At 34.4% G+C, this 23,948-nt stretch overlaps 2 protein-coding genes across 2 annotated transcripts; both read left to right on the top strand.

Moving 5' to 3' along the window:
- Nucleotides 1-9,540: 9,540 nt before the first annotated feature.
- LOC106118487 (monosaccharide-sensing protein 1-like) lies at nucleotides 9,541-11,985 on the top strand (the record flags this gene model as incomplete). Its single annotated transcript, XM_013313147.1, has 3 exons — nucleotides 9,541-9,629; nucleotides 10,426-10,552; nucleotides 10,745-11,985. Coding segments are annotated over exons 1-3 (1,395 nt in total), but the record flags the coding sequence as incomplete, so codon positions are not given.
- Nucleotides 11,986-14,211: 2,226 nt separating this feature from the next.
- LOC106118591 (phospholipid scramblase 2) lies at nucleotides 14,212-17,418 on the top strand. Its single transcript, XM_013313261.1, has 5 exons — nucleotides 14,212-14,433; nucleotides 15,063-15,235; nucleotides 15,629-15,882; nucleotides 16,625-16,760; nucleotides 17,284-17,418. Exons 1-5 carry the CDS (start codon nucleotides 14,239-14,241, stop codon nucleotides 17,378-17,380), a joined length of 855 nt encoding a protein of 284 aa, XP_013168715.1. The 5' UTR covers nucleotides 14,212-14,238; the 3' UTR covers nucleotides 17,381-17,418.
- The last annotated feature ends 6,530 nt before the right edge of the window (nucleotides 17,419-23,948 follow it).

Here is a 23,948-nt window from a genome sequence, read left to right as displayed (position 1 = left end):
GCCGCTGCCGCTGCTGGGGGTGGGTGTGGGGGGTGCGGGGGGTGCACTCAGCCTCGCGCAGATTGAGGACCTCATGGATGACGACTCACACAATCCTGTCACACAAGGTACATACAACATTCATACCGAAATACAGAATACAGAATCTTTTAGCGCGAAAGTCAAGTGTCAGAATGATTAGTGAGGGTACGCCGTGTTGTACCAGTACACCGGCACAGTGCCGGATTTTCCTCCTAACAGTACATTCTCATAGAAGGATTACTAAACCCGTGAGGGGCGCTACTGTCGCGGTTGATTCTATCAGAATATATGACATACTAGATGTCGCCCGTGAATCTAAAACTCGGAATAAAAAAAATAGCAACCTATGTGTTCTTCCAGACTATGTTCTATATATATATATATATATATGCTAAATTTCATCATGATCCGTTCAGCTGTTAGTCGTTGAGGGCGCTAGTGAGCTGTCATAATTATCTTTAACTTATATCCACCGGTTCAAATAATTTTGTCGGTCTTGACACTCATCAGAACAGAGTTCAATTCTATTTCTCATAAGTAGAATGAAAAAGGTTTAGAAGGAGCAGTTAATTTTTCAGGAAAAGGGATATATGGAAAGCTTTAGCCAACTTTTTTCTAGAAAATCTCTTGTCTTATAAAGTTTGACATCTAACAACGGCTACCTTCTAATTTATTCGATTTATATCATATTTTTTTATGCAGGTGATCCAATGTTATGTTCATCACCGACTTCATTGGGACTCAGCAACGACTCCATGCTGCATGATGACTCCCACACATTCTCACATCATCAAGGTAATAATTCCACTGTTCCCTACAAAAAACCTTGTCTATGCTTTTCCAAGGACAAGCAAAATAATTATAATAGTGTTTTTAACTGCAATATTTAAATTATCACAAAGACTTTAGGGCCTTAGTATGAAATAACAAGGGAAACAGTTCTGTTTGCACTAAGCAACGACTAAATAGGAGTATAACAAGGAAATGTAACAGTTATCGTCATCATCAGCTCACTATAGTGCGGGTTGACTTCACACATATCTTTGAATTTCTTCTCAGATATGTGCAGCATCAAGATGTTTTCCTTCATCGTAATATTGGATAAATGTACATATGTAATTTAGAAATGGAAAAACACATTGGTACATGGCGGGATTCGAACCCAGGACCTGCAGATTGCAAGTCAAGTGCTTGACCACTGAGCCATCGACGCACTGTAACAGTTATAGTATAACAAAAATTCTAATTCCAGGTTCAAACTTATTAAGCGAAGGTCTAAGTCTAGGCACATCGTTGTCTCTAGGCGACAGCTGCTTGCCGGGCCTACTTCTAGGCGCTCAGCCTAGGCACCACCACGCCCCCCACTCGCCGCGCTCACATCCCAGACCTTCCTGTTTCGATATGGACCTGGGGGCGTAACATACCCCCTAGAACACAATTAGTTGGAACCTGATCAGTTGAAAATCTTAGGGGGTCTTAATGTATAGACATTGCCACCCCTTGAAAATTTATTTTTTTGACAAATTTTGATGTTCTATTTACTTTATTTTTATATAATGTACAGAATAATTGTTTATTTCTATCTTTTTAAATACGGACCCCCTAAAATATTGCCACCCCCTAAATTATAAAACTTTAGTAACTTTTTTGGTACTAGGGAATTAAATTTGATATTTTAAACAACTGATCTTGTTCCTTCTAACAATATAATAGAATTACTAAAAATCCTTAGAAAAAAAATGTTTTATATAATTTTTATATTTATAAAACATACAGACAGACGAATTTGTTACTATACAAAACCGATAAATATATAATAAAATCTTATTTATGACGTAATTTCGATTTTAAAGATCTTGCAATCAAAATTGGACTTTATTACAATTGAATAAGATTCAAATTGTCTTATAAAATGCTTTATTCGTATACCATACAGGATATGAGTGCATAAACAATTAACACGATAGAGTACTCAGGCCATAAACTATAAGTTCCTTCACAGTGAAGTTTGTGATAATGTTACCAGATCAATGTATTTTAAATTAATTATATTGTCTATGATTATTATCGTATTTGACGATTTATAGATTGGTTTGTTTAATATATTGTGTCTATTTAAGATATATTAGTTTGACAATTAACTAGATATGGGTTGAGTAAAATCTAGAATTTTTTTCAATTTTCGATCGTCATAGAACTAGTAATTAGAAAATTTTGAGATTATTAATTTTGAATTACAATATAAAATTGTTTATTTCTATTCCTACTTTATCTTTCATGATTACATAAAGTTAATGAACAAAAAAGGCTTTTTTTAAAACTATTTGTGCGATACATAGTTAAATAATTGTAATCAATTTAAAATGTTATAATATACTTAAATTATATTATCCATTTGTTGGATTAATTTTATTAAAAGACAGATTCTCGTCACTCCTTCACTCCGTTACTATGACAACCGTACATTAAGTACCACATTCATCCTCATACAAAATTAATTCCATATTATGTACACGTCACTTGTCAAACTAATCTATCTTAAATAGACACAATATAAATAAATAAAGTTTTTTTTTTTGGATTTGAAAACATCCTGTATACATCAAAAAATTTAATTAATAGCGTGATAAAATTTTCTAATTTTATCAAAATGTACAGTAAATATAAAAATAACATTTACATTTGTCTAAATCTATGTTTATGACATTTTTGATATTTCATCAAAGCCTTGAACACCATGTATAAAATACATGGTGTTCTATTTTGTATAAAAAATAAATTATATATTTTTATAATATTTTAAAAATATACATATCTTTTGTAGTTTTTAAAATATTTATATATATATGTATATAAAACTGGGTATTTTATTAGTAAAGGACCACGATATTAATATTACAGAAGAAATGTGATATTTTTAGATGAAGTTTATATGAGAATTACGAATTCTAAATATATTTTTTAATTGTATACATTATTTAATAGCGAATAATTTAAAAATTCGCTTCATTGTAAATATTATTTTGTTGTTGCAACACTGGTTGATGACGTCACACAACTGTCGCTCGTTAAGTTTTAATTGCTGCCAAAAATATATCGATATGAGTTTCTATAATCTATGCTTCACTTTTATAGTAACCATAGATATATAATCTATAGATAAATAATTAAAAAAAAAATTCAGACGCCCATTTTTATAATGTTTTTTTTTTAACTTACTAATATTTCTTGTACCATTCCAACTAAGCTCTATGCTTGTAAGAACATGGTTTACGATAATAGTCGAATGGAATCGAACTCTAGACGTGATCGGAAATCCATACCCTTAACCATTAGGCTCATCATCATCAGCTCATTATACATCCCCACCGAGGGGCTCGAAGCCTACAATAAGTTAAGGGTGATTAGGTCATAGTCAACCACGCTGACCAAGTGCGGGTTGACACATATCTTTGAATATCGTAAGAACGTTGGATAAATGTACATATGTAAATCGGAAATGGAAAAACACATAGGTATATGCTGGGATTCGAATCCAAGACCTGTAGATTGCACGTCAAGTGCTTAACCCCTGAGTCACCGACGCTCTTTACCACTAAGCTATTAGGCTATTAATGCGTTTTTTTGGGGTAATTTCCCTCAGTGTTGTCATATTCAATAGAATTTCATAATATCTGCACTATTAAATGTCAAACTTTTATAACTGCAATCTATAGATTATATATCTATAGAATGGTATTGATTTTATTCAATGTCGTATTTTATTAAACAATACGTAAAATAAATTAAATATAAAAATAAATTTTATTTATTTAACTTAAACTATGAGATATTTATTTAAAAGGCAGCTAATAAAAAATAATCATCCTGTATCCTATCTAATTATTTTTTTTTTGCTGAAAAAATTACATCTAATATAAAAAAAGCAATAAACTTGGTACTTTGAATGTAGTTGTATGACTTGAGCTATATTTTAAATTTTTAAAATGACCATACAAATCTAATTACGTCAACAAAATTATAACAAAGAATAACAAACTTGTATACAATGATTGAACAAAATTAATACTATACGGTCACAATAACATATACACTTAAATATTTTTGTGACAGAATTGTTACGTGCAAAGTTAAAAAAAAAACTTCATAAGTCTATGTGTTCTTACAGACTATGTTCTACATATAGCGTGTCCCAAAATTCAACGATGAAACGGAAATGGTGTATAGCCAGCTAGATAACTACACGGGGAAAAATACTAAAAAAATCCATCCCTTTTTGTTTAAAAGTTACGTTAACTTTTGTAACTTTACTTATAAATTGAATTTCTTATACTAAATTTCATCGAGATTCGTTGTGCCATTCTAGAGATACAAACAAACATCCATACAATGCGATTGTTTGGATGGATGGATTTTTAAAAGGTATTTCCAGAACTGCTGAACGAATCTCGATGAAATTAGACATAAATATAGAACATAGTCTGGAAGAACACATAGGCTACTTATTAAAGTTTTTTTTAAATCCGCGCGATCGAAGTCGCGGGCGATAGCTTGTATTATATATAGTAAGGGTAAGATTTCGGACATCGTAAGATCATTACGTCATCTAGGTATCATGTTTTTGTGACCGTATAGTTATCTTTATAACAAAGCTTCAAATGTTGTTGTTTTTTTTTATTTAATAATTTAATTTTTCTGTTATTGTTATTGTGTAGATGCTCGAATTATATTATATATTAATTATATGGGATTATTCCATACAAATTGTTGTATGGATAAACCAAGTACGTATAACTAAATTATTGTTTTAGCGAAATTTTATTTCTAATACAAATGTTATTAAATTTTATACAAATATGTATGTATGAAATCATAAATGTATTGCGTCATACAAATCGCTTCGTATAAAGTATAGGAGTAGTCAAATTTATTTTTGTATTGCTTAATGTTTTCTCCGATGTTTTATTACAAATGTATGACTTTGTATGAAATTTGTATGGCACAATTTCAAATTATCAGTTAGATAATCTGTTACTTTTACTGTTTACTGCATTATTTTTGAACTTTTACATATATGTATGAGTTTGTATGACTCATACAAAATGATTTTTATTATAGAAATCGTTTTATAATCGAGTGATATCCCTCCGGCCTATTGGTTGGAGTAACGGTGCCTTAATTCTTAGTTTTAAGTTCAAATTTACAAAAGTATTTTAAGATTTTTAATATATTTTTGAGACAATTTTAAAATTGCCTAAATCTGGCAATTAGCGAAATAGTCAGACAATTTCTGATCCGGTTAAAGGTAAGTTAGTTTTATCAGAAGACATTTCCACCGGGTCAGATAAATCTGTCAGACTACAAGCCTAGTGGATGTAAACACATTTTTTTCTCCGTGTGAATGCTATTTAAATATTGTATGAGATTAAAAAAAAAGAAATATTCAAGTACAAAAGAGAATATGGAAATATATTTGAAAGTAAACGGTGTTTTATTTCCTTCCTTAAAACTGACAAGCGATTTTATTAAAAAAACATACAAACGAATTGAGTACCTCATTTTTTAAGACGATTAAAAATAGCTATCGCTTGCTACTTTTTAGGCGCGGAATTAAAATAAATTCCAGCTTGATACCTTCACACGTTTTTGAGAAAAAGGCTCTTGACAGACGGACAACAAAGTAATCATATAAGGGTTCCGTTTTCCTATGCGGTACGGAACCCTAAAAACAAAGTATTTAGCTTCTTCTAGACATGCAACCATTCTGGAGATAACTTCTAACATCCATCCAAAGTTTTGCATTTATGTCAGTCTTTCCCAAAGTGTACGATAACGCTCCCTTGTGGGCGCTGCAGGTCTCAAGTTGCGGGTTATAGTAAAAGTTTCCTTTACAATTCTCCGTTAATATACATATATAGGTCACTATAATTAATTAATTTAATTTGAAGTTATAGTGGTTTTTAAATATGTGAAAATATGGGGGCGCTAAAATATTTATTCTCAAAGTAGGCAGTAGACAAAATAAGTTTGGGAACCACTGCTTTATATTAATAAGATAACTTGATAAGTTAGCATTTATATTTTTAGACAGTTTTTGTTCTAATATTTTGTACAGTGCCGGATAACCCAGAGTTTTCACTATAAGTAAATTCGCTAAAAAAATTACTTATAAATAAAACTGATTCTATTAAAAAATTCGATACATAATAGTTGTTAAAATGTAACTTTTATTTCTTTGTAATCTATATACTAGCTGTTGCCCGTGACACCGACTGCACGTAATTTAAAAACTTTATTAGTAGTGTAGTGTTCTTCCAGGCTAGGTTCTACATCTATGACAAATCTCATCGAGATATATACAGCCGTTCTGGAGATATCTTGTAACAAACATCCATCTAAACATTCGCATTTATATTAGTAATATTAAAATGTAACAAAATATTATCAGTCCAAAACTAAATTTTATCTCAAGTGCTTGTGTTCATTTAATTATTTTCTATTTAACTACGCCATTGTTATAAATAATTAAAATCTATATATATAAAAGAAAGTCGTGTTAGTTACACTATTTATAACTCAAGAACGGCTTTACCGATATGACTGAAAATTGGTGAGGAGGTAGCTTATAGCCAGGAGACGGACATAGGATATTATTTATTCATTTTTTTTCAAATTTATGCCTTGAAGAGCTGCTGATTATTTAACTTACTAATATAAATGCGAATGTTTAGATGGATGTGATGTGGATGGATGGGCTTCACTTATTAAGTTTTTTTATATATCCACTCGGGCGACAGTTAGTTAGTAATATTAAAATGTAACAAAATATCAGTCAAAAACTAAACTTTATCTCTAGTGTTAGCGTTCATTTAGTTATTTTCTATTTAACTACGCCATTGTTACAAATAATTAAAATAATACATAAAAATATTATAGCACGTGTTTAAATATTTAATGTAAGTAATGAAGATGTACTATTCAAAAGAAATAACAAGTTATTTTTAGGTTATTTTCAGATAAAATGTAGTAAAACTATGAAATAAGAATAGCTTATATAACCTCGTTATGTGAGAAATAGTGCTTATTCGGAAATATTTAAGAGTCGACGAATTTAGTGATAAAATGTGAAGTTTGTCTATGGTGAAAATATTTCGTCTTTGGCTTTGGAACCAAGCATACGAATCCAAGGAATAAATAATGTGATGTTTGTTTTATATCAAAAGGTGGCAAACGAGCGACCGGCCACCTGAAATCGCTGAAATAGCGAAGTGACCGTTGCTCGTAGACATACGCAATTGCATTTGCGTTGCCTACCTTTAATCGACGAAGGAGAGGATGAACAGAAAGAAAATATCTTCCCTTTCCATGCGTCCTCTCATCCGGAAAGTCCACTTCCACTTCCCATCCTTTTCTTATAAGAAACAGGGTGAGAAGGGAAAGAGGGCTAAATTAGGCCTCCGGGACGCACACTCATCTGCACGCGGAATTGTTTCGACTTGACACCTGTCTTCTGTGTGGTCGTGGTATTTCACCGGGCGTGCCGGGACAATACGTGCGAAGATGTTAAAACGGGCTCTACCACTGTTAAAATCTTGCGTTATCTTACTTCTTACTTATATTATAAATACGAATGTTTGGATGTTAATCATATATCCATAGGTGCATGGATCTTGCTGTTTGGCATAAATGTAGAACATAGTCACAACACATAGACTACTAATTAAGTTGTTTACAATTCCGTGCACACGGAGTTTTTATAAATAATTGCCGTGCATTATGACTTCATATTTATAGCTGCTTTCAAGCGTAGATAAAATGAATGTCTGTGGCCATAAAACTGCTACGGAGTTTGGCGACTGTAATTAAATATTGTCTTCAGTTTCTTTATAAATAAACTAGCCGTCGCCCGCGACTCCGTCTGCGTGGATATATAAAAAACTTAATTAGTATAGCCCACCCATCCATCTAAGCATTCGCATTTATACAGTAAGTTAAATAAAAAGCTGCTCTTCAAGGCATAAATTCGAAAAAAAACTGTATCCATATCCAATTTCACAGCCATATCAGTAAAGCCGTTGAGTTATAAATAGTATAACTAACACGACTTTCTTTTATATATATATAGATAAAAGAAAATTGTTTCTACAGTTCTCTATATAAAACTAATACGCGCATATGAAAACAAAACATATCCACTATGCTACCGCCAACAAACAAAGTGCGCGCAAACTCGGATAACGCTATTCACACCGTATTAATATTTTGTAAAATCTTGATTAAATATTTAAAATTATATATGCTAATAATACTCTCCTGTATGTAAGCTACTTTCCATTAGAAAGTATTATAAAAATCGGTCTAGCCTTTTTGGCTATTACCTGAAACAAACAAAAACTTGCCGATAGACAAAACACACAATTAACATACAATTTTTAGCCGAATTAAAAAAGAAGGAGGTTATCAATTCGTCTGTATGTTTTTTTTATGTGTGTTACTTCGTAACTCCATCCCTGGTGGTCCGATTTTGATTTTTTTTATATTACATACATCGTTATCTCTTTGTAGGTTTCCGTAGTGGGACAGACGGTCACACAGTCACCGCCATCTCGGTTTATTCTGTGTCGAAGCTTGGTTTTATAGCCACGACTCCTTGTTCCTAGTAGGTATAATAGTGGTAGAGCCCGCTTTAACATCTTCGCACGAATCGGCCTGGCTCGCCCGGTGAAATACCACGACCATACAGAAGACAGGCGTGAAGTGGAAGCAATTCCGCGTTTCGTCTGATGAGTGTGCGTCCCGGAGGCCAAAATTAGTCCTCTTTCCCTTCCCACCCTTTTTCTTATAAGGAAAGGATGGGAAGTGGAAGTGGACTTTCCGGATGAGAGGATGCATGGAAAGGGAAAATATTTTATTTCTGTGCATTCTCTTCACCGTCGATTAAAGGTAGGCAACGCATATGCAATTGCGTATGTCTATGGGCAACGGTCACTTCGCTATTTCAGCGATTTCAGGTGGCCGCTCGCTCGTTTGCCACCTTGTGATATAAAAAAAAGGACCTATTCCAGAGAGACCTGAAGGATAGTGACCAATCCAAGATCACTTGCGGTGCTTTACTAACCGATTCTTGATAATGTTCTGATATTACATTCAGAAGAAGCGAGCATACCATTTCCTTAAAGGCCGGCAACGCATCTACAGTTCCTCTGGTGTTGCAGATGTCCATGGGTGTCGATGATCACCTCGGTGTTCCCGCCGCTCGTTTGCCCCCTTCTCTTATAAAAAAAAGACACACATAGAATGTGTTGCTTAACAAAAAACCAAGGAAATATTAAGTAAATTGTTACATTGTAGCGTTTTATCTGAAAATCAATGACAAAAAACTAATTTAACCAAATCGTCAATGTAATAAAGATAACGTATGTTTTTTACTGAACTTGTTTTTTGTTAATTTCCCCTTTTTTTAGCGATTTAATTAACCTTTACGTAATACTCATACAAATTACTCATTTAAACAATGTTAAACTTTCAGTGTGGTTATGTCAGTTGGGAGTGAAGACTGATTAAAAATTGTCGGCAGCAATATGTTTAATTCACCACTTTTCAATCAGGTAAGAATTACTTTTTTATTCTATTCTTCTTCTAGTGCCTCTTCAGTCTTGAAGGTTGGCCGCTAACTTGGAATATCTGTTCCTGTCAAATGCAAGACGAAACAGTTCCTCCGAATAAATTCAACTTAATTAGTAGCCTTCGTGTTCTTCTATGCTACGTCCATGCTATGTTACGTCTATACCAAATTTGAACAAGTTCCTTGCAACCGTTCTGGAGATACATTCTAAGAAACATCCATCCATCTATCCAAACATTCGTATTTATAATATTAGTGACATTACTTATTTAAGTTATTTGATAAATGTCGATATCATTTCAATGAGAAAAAATAAAATATTGCCAAGAACAAATATATTTTTTTTAATTTAAAGTTTCTTTCTTGAGGCACAAGTACAATATATAGTCTCCTGGCTCTTGAACGAGCGATATGATGATCTAATCTCCGTTCACTCCCTAATATTACGTAGCCACGACGATCGTAGACGATTTTTTCTTTGTATTCTATTAACATAGCTTATTCTGCACGCATTGCATCCGTTGCGTTGCGTACCTTTAATCGACGGAGAAGCACAGAAAGAGAATATTTTCCCCTTTACTATGCGTCCTCCTTCCATCCTCCATTATATCCACTTCCAAGAACAAGAAAGACAACTAAAATTAGGTCTCCAGAACGCGCACTAATCAGGTAAAGCGCGGAATTACTTTCACTTGACGTAAGTCTGTGTGGTCTTGAAGCACATTTGTTCATCGTTGTTGCTGGCGTCTACCACTGTTAACTAGACTAATTAATTCCAGTGCTTCTCAACATTGGGTGTGTCGCTAGCTATGTTGTCGGGAAGTCAAGTTATGACCTTCTGCTATGTGCTTCTGCCGCAACTGAATGCCGTCTCTCATCTGAATGATGAACAAGCTTCCTGGATAGGTGAGTGACACATTCGAGTTAAAGATACGAAGTCATACGTAATCTGTTCTGTTTTAAATCCATTATAACCGGTACCCAAAAACTACTGAACCTACATAGACGGGTGTGGTGTCCTTTGATTCGATTCGATACATTAGGACATTGTCTGATAATTTCTTTTGTTAATTAGCAAATTGTTGCCAATTGTTTCAGCTTCAATCAACGGTATAGCATTACCTATCGGTCTCCTGGTTACTACACCGATTATGAATAAATACGGCCGCAAACCAACAAACATCATCCGAGCTATACTCATCACAGCCGCCTGGAGTTGCCTCTCTCTCACTACAGATTACTACGTTATTCTCTTCTGCAGATTCCTGCAAGGCATCTGTCTCGGTTGTGCAGCTATCCTTGTTCCTGTCTTGCTTGGAGAATATGCCAGTCCAAAATACAGAGGCGCCTGTCTAACAACAATAGCAATTTCTATATCCCTTGGAGTTTTATCTATACATACTTTATCTTTTCTTACTTGGCATTATATATCTATTATATGTGCTGCAATTAGTCTCTTAAATATAATAATTGCTATATTTTCTCCTGAGTCTCCAAGTTTTTTGGCTAAGAAAGGTAAATACGATGAATGTAGACGTATATTCAATTGGTTGAGATATCCAAATGAAGTGCAAGAATTGGAGAAAATGATACAAATTCAAATGTCAGCTGTCAATCGGAAGAAAAAAGAGAGTTTTAAGAAGATAGTAAGAGATTTTTTCAACATGTGGAAGAAGAAAGAAGTTTACAAACCTTTATTTTTAATGTTCCATTTACATATTATTAATGAATGGTGCGCGGCGAATGTACATGACGCATTTACGACGTACATTTATAAAAGAGTGATAGGTGACATAGAAATTTCTCTTCTAATATCAACCGACATACTTCGAGCTTTGTCGGCTGTTTGCGCTTTTATTATTGTAAGAAAATTAAAAAGAAGATTAATGTTATTATTAACTGTATTATTAAATATTATATCATTATTAATATTATCTATTTATGTTTATTTAAAAATGAATTCACTTTTATCTTTCGATCATCCATACATCGGTGTATTTTTAATACATTTTTATGTATTTTCTTTTTCCTCAGGTTGTTTAGTTTTACCAAACATACTTTCCGGTGAGATATTCCCTTTGCAATATAGAGAGATATGTCAAATTATTGCGCAATTATTTTTCTCTATTAATTTGATAATTAATATGAAAACGGCTTTACAAATGTTTAATGTACTTGAACTGTACGGTTCCTTGTTAGTTTATGCAGGTTTAGTTGCATATGGATTGTTAATATCTTTAATAATACTACCAGAAACAAAGGATAAAACATTACAAGATATTGAAGAAGAGTTTAAAGGTTTAAGAGATAGGGAATTGAGTAATTTGTTAATTGACAAACATAATAATAATAAAATTATAAGGTAATGTGTTTTTTTATTTATGATACCTTTACAGTTAATAAATCTTACTAATATTATAAACTAGCTGTCGCCCGCGACATCGTCCTCGTGGATATATAAAAGAAAACATTCGCATTTAAAATATTAGTAAGTTAAATAAAAAGGAGCTAAAAATCTACATTTCCTTCCCAAACTTTATAAGAAAAGGGTGGGAAGAGAAAAAGGACTATTTTTGATTTACTTATTTTGTTAGAGCAATAACTTTACTGATATATTTAATTGTTTTTATAATATTTCCACTATTATTATTATTAAAATAATAATAAACAGTTGTCGGGTGGGAGCTGCAAGCGTGCATAATGTATCTATCGGCCGGTGTCCACTGCAGGCGATGCTAACATCGTTTATTTTAAGAACAATTGTATCGACTTTGTCGCTCCCCTAAAAATGTACTTTGATTATTTTTATTCCCGGAGCCGGTGTGGCACAATGGAGCGTTTCAAATTTCTACAGAAAATTTGCGTTTTTGCATAAAACGGTAGCGGGGAGGGCACGCGACTGCGACACATTAAAACATACGATTCCCATGTGTTTATTAGTTTTGTAGGACTGTCTACTTCGAAAGAAAAACGTCCTTGTCCATGGAACGACCTACGGCCTTCTTTCTTTTATATATGACGTCTAGTTTCTTTCACTTTTATATACGTTATGTCTTTACTTATTTCTTTTTTTTATTTTTGCATCTATTATTGTGGTTATAAGATCTTTACTCTCTACTCCTCTATTGTTCTTTCTTTGAAGGCCTGTTAGAAAAAAATTAGCCGTTTTTAGATACGTAGAGACAAACACCTTCCCAATCTGTGCATTTATAATACTAGCTGTCTCGACGACTCCGGCCGCGGTGTACAAAAGTAAGCCTATGTGTTCTTTCAGACTATGTTCTACATCTATGCCAAATTTCAGCGAGATTCATTATAGCACACTTCTAACAAACATCCATCCAAACATTCGCATTTATAATATTAGTTAATAGGTTATGATGCGGTCAATGATAATCATTGCGATGTAGATTCCAGTTTATCTAACAAATCATGGTCACCGTCGCTTGCATTGTAACAAGAGCGCATTGTTGCAGTTTCGATTAATAAAAGCGATACAGTTTCCTAGTTTTTTCCACAAAATTTAAATGGATTCCCCTCCGGTCATTATAATACGCCATTTGCATGAGACCGAACGAATATTTTATTACGTATGGGGAATCGAAAATGTAAATCGTTACGAAATGCAATTATTTATGCGTTTTTTTTTTTCAAACATTTATATTTCGTTTTTATTATTCTATGGATGATATTAATTTTGATTTTTCTCTGATTCATGAGGCAATTATTTTATCGATAATAAAATAAATACTAGATTTTGTACGCGACATCTTTTGCTTAGTATTAAAATAACTTATATTAACAAACATACCATTGGGTTTTTGAGTTAATTCGTTACTAGCTGTCGACCGCGACTCCGTCCGCGCGGTATTAAAAACGTAGCCTGTATGTCCTTTCTGACTATGTTCCATATGTATGCCAAATTTCATCAAGATCAGCTCAGACGTTCTGGAGATATCTTTAAACAAACATCCATCTAAACATTCGCTTTTATAATTATTATTCTTATAGATTTATTTATCATATTTTTAATATATAATAGTTCATTTTATACCCAAAAAATATATATACAAAACATATTATATTAAAAATAGAACACCACCGGCTGCGGAGTCCCATGACTCAAACAACCAGTGGTCAGGGCTGCAGAGACAGGAACCTTCTCACGATGCGCGCAGTTTCTACGATAACTGCCTTTTGTATCGGGCCCTTAATCCAACTGTTTAGCGAGAGCTTCTTGAGATGTTGGTCGAAGCTCTTCGCATTTATAATATTATTAAGATGATTAAGATATACAAAAATACAAATCTTTCCTCTTTATAATATTAAGTATAGGTAACATTAGGTACCATAAAATGTTGGTCTGAAAGTTGAAAAAAGAAGCAATTATTATAATTAAAATTTCATACTAAATCTACGCTAAGTATAGCCCTTATTATATAACGTCTCTGCTTGTAGAAATTGCATATTTATTTTTGACATTAACATAAAAATGAGACGTTGTTCAATCTGTATTTTAATCACAGATTATAAATATAACAAACTGTCAGACTATGAAAAGCAAATGCTAGAATGTTACGTATTGACATTTGATGGCAAATTATTTTAAATTAACTTCGCACAATCATAATTTGGTGCATAGCTGTCATAGATGTTTTGTTGAGCCGGGCAAAGGGTTAGAAATGACCCAGGCAGCGCCAATACCTTCGGTGCCCGCCCAGGTCTATGGTGACCTGGTCAAGGAGCCTGTCAGTAGCGTGGTGGCAGAAGTATTGGAGCCTTGTCAGGTGATGACTTCAAAAACAATGATATACAACTACAAATATAAAAGAAAACATAACTTAATGTTAACACTTTCAATGCTACTACGTTTTACACAAACTAATTTGCACTTATTAAATGAACTTGCAGGACGAGTCCGTGGCACTGAATGTGTTAACGAATAAGTCTTGGTCAAACGATTGGTTATTGGTTTAATAAGTTACTGCTGGTTTCTGAGAGCTAAATGTATGGATAAAACATATCTTCATCGGTGCCATTTTAAGAAAACAGAGATAGCATTATGATTTAAAAGAATTTTGGTCTTAGAAACCTCCGAGTAGTAAATCTTATGAATTTCTATTTCCACTGCTATCGACTCGACTTATCTCCTTCGTAAATTGTCGTATGAATCTGTTAAACAATTTTATTTACTTAAATACATAGATAATAAATGACAGGATTGTCATCCAATGTAGGTTGCTTTTACCCAAACACGTGTATACAAATACATATCCTTCTTTTCAACACAATGATCTATGTTTTTAGTACCTATTATTATTAATATTGTTATCTCTTTCATTCTATACGACAAATCCGAGATAACAATATATTTAGAAATGCAGCTATCAAAAACAAATTTAACATTATTTGGTAGAGTTCTGAGGAGGCGCCACCGTCGCTACTAGATGACTTGACCTCTGTGGAACACTTAATGATTACAAAGCGGCTGCGGGTAAAGAGCGTTTTGTTCCTGAGAGGCAAAAGGAATCGCTTTCATGTACGCACGCCTGACAGGAACCTTGTTTACACCGTGGAGGAGGAGAACAGGTCAGTAAATACAAGTATCTTGAGACACAAAATGTTTAACCGTTGATTTCTAAGACCAAAAACAGTGTCCATGGCTTTTATACGGAGATTTTGGTCTCACAAATTCAAAGATAATCAATTAATGTAGTGAACACGTAAGCATTTCAGTCTTTAGGAGCACATTTGCCAATCTCACTGCCACATCTAAATAAAGTAATTGGTCTTAAGAGCGACCTTTAGTGTACATTTATCTCGTTAAAGGTACGCGCCAATTGACTCCGGACGCACGGATATTAGTTTGCTTTGTATGGTTCTACATAGCGCAGCGTCCATCATCCACGCCACTAGCATCGAAAGACCGCATTTACCATAACTAACCAGTCAATCACGTGATGAACATCTGTCTTATTCCAGCTGGTGGGTTGGCTACTTCTGCTACGGTCTGCGTCCCCTCCAACTGCGCGTGTGCAACGGCGAAGGCGCTGAAGTGCTGCGCGTTCTCCGGCCTTACGCCTGCACGCCGCGCGTCCTGCCCTGCCAGCTGCAAAACCTTCAAGTCTTCAGTCCACCTGGTCATCTGATAGGCACCATCGAACAACAATGGGCAGCTGTCAGACCTGTCTATCTAATTAAAAACGAGAATGGCGAAGAGTTGTTTTGGATACGCGGTAATTTTAATGACAACTAATATATTGCATTGGGTTACATTTAACAATAATGTATTAAGCTTAAAAGTGGTAGTGGTAGTAGACCGGTAACAAAATCTTTTGCATGAATTGGTCGGCTCGTCCGTTGCAATACCACGACTTCACAGAAGACACGTTTCAAGTGGAATTCAATCCGCGTACAGTCTGATGAGTGTGCGTTCCAGAAGCCTAATTTTAGTCCTCTATCCCTTCCTACTCGCTTCTTATAAGAAAAAGGAATGAGAAATGGATTTGACGGAGGAGATGCATACGAAGAGGAAATATTCTTTTTCTGTATCTCCCTTCTTTCTTGGATTAAAAGGTAGAAAACGCATCTGCAATTGTAGATATGGTCATCATCATCAGCTCATTATACGTCCCCACTGAGGGGCTCAGAGCCTACATTAAGTTAGAGGTGAGTAGGTCATAGTCGTAGTTGACTCTACACATATCTCTGAATTTCTTCTCAGATTTGTGCAGCATCACGATATTTTCCTTCACCGTAAGAACGTCGGATAAATGTACATATTATATGTAAACCGGAAACCGAAAAAAACATCGGTACGTGGCGCGATTCAAACTCAAGGCCTGCAGATTGCAAGTCATGTGCCTGTCTCCTGAACCACCGACGCTCCATCTCTCCATCTATGGTCGCTTTGCTATAGCTTAGGATATAGTGGCAGCTTGCTCGTCTGACATCTTATGATATAATGTTTTTATTCAGGTCCGTTCATTACGCTAAGCCTGTTCCGTGATGTAGAGTTTGGAATTGCTCGCGCGGACGGTGTTCCTGTGGGCAGTACTTGCAAGCGCTGGCAAGGTCTCATGCACGCTATGTTCTTTGCACCAATCACTGACAGGTGAAGTTAATCTATTAATTTCTACTCATTTCGGTACATATTCATAATTGGTCGAAATCTTGGCATTGCATTCTTGTTAACACTTTCAGTGCTACTATGATTTTGGTGTTAGAATCTCAAGGCGAGTTAGCGGCTCTGGACGTTTAAGTTATAGCTCATATTGTGTTTTGTTTTGATGTTTTATAAATTGAATTAATGGTCTTATGGTTGACACAGACTCGAGCGGAAAGCAGTACAGATTTTATATCACAGATTAAACTAATTAGTATTTTGTTTAACACGTCTTTTCTTACCAAGAACAAGCGTAAAAAAATAAAGCATAAAACTCAATTTTTTCGCGATAAAATTTTGTTTTTTTTTCTCTGTCATTTTGCGCTTGTTCTTATTAAAAACGTAAAAAGTGAAATTAAACTTTTTTTATACGTAAAATGGTCGATATTATTTGCGATAAAAATCTGCTCTTCGCCCCAGTCTCTGTGACTAATAATGAGTTTTAAAACGTAGCATTATATACTGATTTCAGATTCAACGTGGAGTTTGATCGAAGCTTGTCCGTGGAAGAGAAAGCTCTGCTGTTGGCCGCGACTCTGCTCATAGATTACATGTACTATGATGTTTGATATAAATTATTGATTTATATTATTGCTATTACTATAAAGGATGTTTTATTTACCAACAATTGTCTGCATCTTCGTCTGCACATCAGCTACCTTCCCAAAGTCCCGTCAACATCGGAGTTTACACGGAACATACGCGGCTTTACAGACAGACAGAGAACAGACTGATAAAATTGTTATAAAATTAGTTTTTCGTTATCTTTTATGTATTGCATTACATTTAAACTAATCAGATTAATTTTATAATGTTGGTACATGCACATTTATATTTTACAACTATTAAATGAACAATTTTTTCTATATTTGCTATTCGGATACAGACTCTTAGTTTATTCATGTTTTATTTTTTCACACAAAAACGTCAATTTCCCCTTAAAAATTAATGTCCTGCACGCGTGTACCACCCCTATTTGCATTGTATTTAAAAACTTTTTTTTTCTCTCTCCGGCAGATGTCCGATGAGGTAAATGGTGCGAAATTTTGACAGAACGTATAATTTTGGCGCGCAACAATGACGTATAGATGTCGCATAGAGTAAAAAAAAAACTTAATATCTCCGTTCTTTATCGAACCCTTTTTCCGACGGATTGAATTCGATTATGTTTTCGCGTAAAAAACAACCATAAAAGGGTGCGGGATTTTTTTTAACCAGATTTCTGGAAAAACAACATCGGGGTGAAAGTTTATGTAGGTCACTGGCTGCGAAGCGAATTTAGTTTTTTTTTTAAGATATAAAGCCGTGGCGCGCGCATGTCGTGTGCCAGCAAGGGTTTAAAAATAGACAATAAAACTCTTTGGAAAATGATTCAGATTTTTTATTAATCTCGTAACGGATTTTTTTTTACAAAAAAGTTGCTTTTTTCGCTAAAATATATTTCATTGTAAATGAATAATAAGGTCGTAGGGCGATGTCAAGATTAAAAAAGAACGTAATTTTTTGATCGATTGTCGTTCTGTTGGCGCACACGTGTTTGTAATTTATCTTTTGTTTACTTTAAAAACCTTATATACTTCTTTACATCTTTACATCTACATCAGTATTTGCCCATTACTGGAGATAAGCCTTCCTCTATGCACCACTGCATGTGTTCCTCCGCGCACCGAACGCATTTCTACCATCAGCACGAGGTCATCGGTCCACCTGAAAAGGGCTACGCTTTTGGCCATTCAATGCCTTTATCCCAGAATTTCACATTAACATAACTTGTTTAGATATTCTGATAAAATCAAATAATACTATTTTGACGAGGAAGGAAGAAAGAAAAGAGAGGCAATCAAGTAACTTTTATACATGTGTAGGAAAAAAAATTATGTTTTTATTTTACAAATGTGTTAAATTTAAATTCATCGAACATCAAAATCGTTTAATAACAAGTATATCCATAAAATTATCAATAAATAAATCACGCAATTACGACCCCTAACTATACAATAGCAAAGAAACGCGACAAAAATACTCTTAATTAAAGATTATATCCGCGTCAACTGTCGGCTTTACACTAATCTATAAAAAAAATATATTCCTATAAAAATTCCCTGTTTTGTCAAAAAAAAAGTTTCGACACCCATTAAAAATCGCAACGAAGGGTCTTGTATTGTATTGAGCATCTGTCAAATGTATTAATGGGGGAAAATGGCTGAGGAATTGTTTGAAAAATGGGTTAAATGTTAAAAAAGCATGGCAACCCTGTGAACTGTCATGCGGGGGTTAAGCGCGCGTGACGTGTGTCAACACGCGTTTAAGTTAACCTCACTATCATTTGATACGATATTTTGTTACGGGTTAAAAGATTTTAAATATTTAGTTTAAATTCAAGGGAAACGTTTGAAAACGTATCGACCATTTTTAAATTAAAATACACTAAGATATTCCATAGATAAAAGCCAATAATTCGTTGCTGACTTAAGTCAGATCTTAAGATCTATTATAATATTATTTAACAGTGGTAGAGCCCGCTTTAACATCTTTCCACAAATTGTCCCGGGTCACCCGGTGAAATACCACGACCACACAGAATACAGGCGTGAAGTGGAAGCAATTCCGCGTTTCGTCTGATGAGTGTGCGTCCCGGAGGCCTAATTTAGTCCTCTTTCCCATCCCACCCTTTTTCTTAAGGAAAGGATGGAAAGTGGAAGTGGACTTTCCGGATGAGAGGATGCATGGAAAGAGAAAATATTTTCTTTCTGTGCATCCTCTCCTCCGTCGATTAAAGGTAACGCATAAGCAATTGAGTATGTCTATGGGGAACGGTCACTTCGCTATTTCAGCGATTTCAGGTGACCGCTCTCTTATTTGCCACCTTATAATATAAAAAAAATTAAAGGAAAGATGTTCACAACTATATTAGTAATACTGTTGTTAAAAAACAAATTAAAATGTGTCATTTTGTTTTGTTATTTGTTTACTGTTTGTTGTTCAATCTTAGGAAGCTCTCAGTAACACAGATCGGTACAATTCCGAAGAAATATGACGTCTAACTTTCAGTTACCTATACTATATTACGAGTAAATTGTAGAATTTCACGTAGACAATATACTATGAGTACAGTCGCGTACACATTGTTAAATACTTTATTTTCCTTGTATCTCACTAATATTATAAAGGCGAATTTTTAGATGGATGGATATTTGTTCGAAGGTATCTCCAGAACGGCTTAACGGATATCTATGAATTTTGGCTTGGATGTAGAACATACTCACACCACATCACATTCAGCCAAAACTTGTCCACTGCTGGACGTAGGCCTCCCCCATCGATTGCCACAATGCCCGGTCCTGTGCCGCCCGCATCCAGTGCACTCCCGCAACCTTGACCAGGTCCATCGCGCGGGAGGCCTACCTACGCTGCGTCGACCCGTACGCGTAACATATAGGCTACTAATTAAGTTTTTTTTTTAATTCAGCTCGGAGGGAGTAGCGAACTATATCCAGTTTAACATATTAAATCTGTGATAATTAAGGACCAATTAATCTCTGAGTTTGACAGATAGGTATAGACACGATATGACATACCAGTCTTGTTTATGGTCTCATTTAATTTTTCTTTTAATATTAATGACTCATACCAGCTATGTGAGTTCAAAACTACAATTATAAGATTGACATCACAAAAATTTAATACCTTCTAGTTCTATTGTCCTTTTTTCATGGTTACGAATATTTTGTACACTCTTACTTACCACAATGTCATTTAATTAATTCTATTTAAATTAATTACGATTACTTTGTGACAATGACGGATGTTAGAAGGAAAACAACAGAATTTATATTTGTATATTTAATTTATTGAATACGGTAGAAATGCTTTTTGTAATTAATGGAAAACAAACAACAGACGGAACTAGGAACATATACCGACCGCAAGCCACAGATTACATAAAATTTATAGGTTATTTTACCGCCATTTTTTTAATAACTGTCAAAGAAGAAAAAATATTCACAGACATAAAAAATAAACATGCTGAATAATTTGTTTTTAATCTTATATTAAATGAGGATTTTTTTAATATAAATTAATTTGCGGACGGTTTATTGATATTCGGTGAGCTAAAATAAAAAATGTTATGACAGTTTTGCATTTGGTTAAATCTAATAAAAATTTGTACGTTTTTATGAATCAGATTAAGTATTATCTGTAGTTATTTTTATTATACTTGATTACGATGGCTTGCGGCTAAAATTTGGCTCACTCCCAGAGCCATAATATAATTCTTTTTTTTTTTAATACAAATTACATTTTACCAAACGTGGACGTCGAATGTCGAATTATCAATTGTATAAATATGACAAAATATTTTCTCTAATATTATATTGAGGTAGTTTGGTTTTAAAGTCATCAACACTTTCTTAACATATTTTGTAACGCTCACGACGTCCATGTCTGAAAAATACGTAAAACAATTGGACTAGAAATAACACAGATATAGTAATTACCAATTATTAAATACAGTCGCACGTAAAATAATCCTTTCCTAAAACTAAATACAGCACAGACTAGAAATGACACAAATAATTATTTACACAGATAAATAATATTGGAATGTAACGATTTGCTTAAAAAGAAATTTTGGTGTTGCTATATTAAAATAATTTGTGGCTACAAAATTAAGCCCAATAGTAGTGTGATCTTATAAGCAATTTTGTCAATAAATTCTCTTTTAATTTATATATTTTTATTGACATGTCACTTTTAAAATCACACGCAAAATATTTTAAAAATATACATAAATAATGCAATGTGGTAGTTTCTTCTAGGAAATTAGGTGACATCGTTTTTAACAATACATGAGTTACTAACGATTCAACATTAAATTCTTAATATGTTCGTAAAAATTAGATGTAAAAACAAGATGTTTGAATTAACTTAGAGGTAACATTTTTTTTTAAATATATAAAAGATTTTTTAACAGGATATCTTCATTGTTAATTTTATATTTACTGTTTATTTATAATAAAAAGAACTTTTAGATTATTTTCTATTGTAAGACTAATAATAATAAAATGAAAATTATTTCCTCATTATCAAGTATCAGTGTTCAATAGGAAGAGATTAGGAACTAATTATTTTTAAATCACTTAATTTTTTTCAATGGCAACAAAATCTCATAATAAATGAGTGCGACTGTACGACAGAGTGCATTGTACCCGAGTGAGAAAAAAATATTACGTAATCTATGTCTTAAAGTACGTTGTAATAACCCCTGCAATAGTTTTAGCTAATTAATAATAGCTTAATATTAATTTGTACTGTAATTCAGTTGCACCACACCGTTAAATTACTCGGATCAACGTTTTTCTACTGCGATTATTTCTATATTATTGGTCTAAACCACATCGGGTACAACGCGGTACGAAACAATCCCGAAAAACACGACTCGAAACTACAATAGATTTCGTCCGGTCATACAAAATTCTCAACAGTAAAAATTACGCGTTACCGCCTAAATGTCAAAACGCACCGCCATCTTGGAATCTATACGACCGTCGAGATCTGTCAGCACGCGTACAATTCTTCGTTTTTTTTTTTAATTAAATTTGTTATTATTTTAAAACATTATTAATATAATTTGTTGTTTCGCGCGCTTGCGACGCGATTCGTCGCGGGGGTAGCGATGTGCAGGAAGACTAGACGGAAGATGATCTGTTTCATATACAAAATTAGGAACGGATCGCCTAAATTACAAGGAACAGATAAAGGAACATTTTAATCTCACAAGCCTTCATAAACAATAACATAAATGCTATTTTATAACCAACCAGTGTTAGTAGTCACAAGCTTTATCATCGGAAGCCGTACCCTGATTCATCACCTTTTTATAATCTGTATCAGGCAGCCCCCCCCCCACCCCGCGGCGACTCGCACACTAGCGACCTCTAGTTTTTATTATTAATTACAACTTACGTACATACATAGGAACTTTCTTTAGAAGCTGCGTGGTTTATACAAGCTAACTTCCACAATGATACTACAGAATAATTTCAATAAATAAATCTGTCACATTGTTAATCGAGACACGCAAATATCAGGCAAAGTGCACTTTATCCATCTCTTTGCAATACAATGGTAAGCCAACTTTAATATCGACGTCTTATGCTTAACAGTAATACATTCTTTGGTAAATAAGTGATATATGTCATTTGTAAATATTAGTTGTAAATTTTCTAATATATGAAATTCTATTAAATCGTTTAAAGATATAAACAGAGTGCACTATGTCCGTAGTAACTTATTTTAAAAATTACAATACAAATAAATATAAAACGCAAAGCCCGGCCGAACGACAGAGATAGGGGGGGCGGAGCTGAGCCCACAGCCCCCCCTCAAACAATGACCCGTAATGACCGATGTGTTGCACAACGTGAGCCGCAGGGCCGGACTCCCGCGACCTCCTACCTAATCAATTTTATACTAAATTACGTTTAATGTTGATCACTGCCCAATAGTACGTATCTTTGTGCTCGAGTCGTTCTAGACAACAATACTTATTATATCAAAGTATGCAATAACATATCGCGACGTCCGCGGCGCAGCTCCCGAACTTATCATACAACAACACCTAATGTAGACCCTAAGTGAGGTAGCGCGGCGCCCGTCGCCGCCCCGTGGCCGCCCCGTAGCCGCCCCGTGGTCGCCTCGTGGTCGCCTCGTGGCCTTCAGTGATCAACATCGCACCGGCACTACGACGCTAGCGGGAGCACTCACTCACCGGTAAAATACATATTAAATAATAATAATAACTACGTCTAGGGTGTATTTCTTCTCCCGATCGAAATCGACGTTTCATAAACTCGTCTCGGACCGACCCAACGTCGAGGAGATAATAGTTATAAACGAATACATAAGCGGCAACGTTTCATATATCACCCGTTAAATATAATTCTCAATATACGAAGTTAGACTCTGTCAAATAAAACCCGAGTGCGGGGCGCACGGACTCTCCCCTCTCTCAGCGGTCGCTTGAAGGCACACAGCGTTAAATGTAGTCATCGAAGTCGAGCGGGAGACGCGCGTCCGCGACGGTGTAGTCGCGGGTCGCGGGCGCGCGTCCCCGGCGTGCAAGACGCGTCGCGT

The sequence above is a fragment of the Papilio xuthus genome, unplaced genomic scaffold (assembly GCF_000836235.2).
Source record: "Papilio xuthus unplaced genomic scaffold, Pxut_1.1 DF827570.1, whole genome shotgun sequence".
Classification (NCBI taxonomy): Eukaryota; Metazoa; Arthropoda; class Insecta; order Lepidoptera; family Papilionidae; genus Papilio; species Papilio xuthus.
The sequence above is the reverse complement of the archived record's forward strand: the minus strand, read 5'-3'. Positions and strand labels throughout refer to the sequence as shown.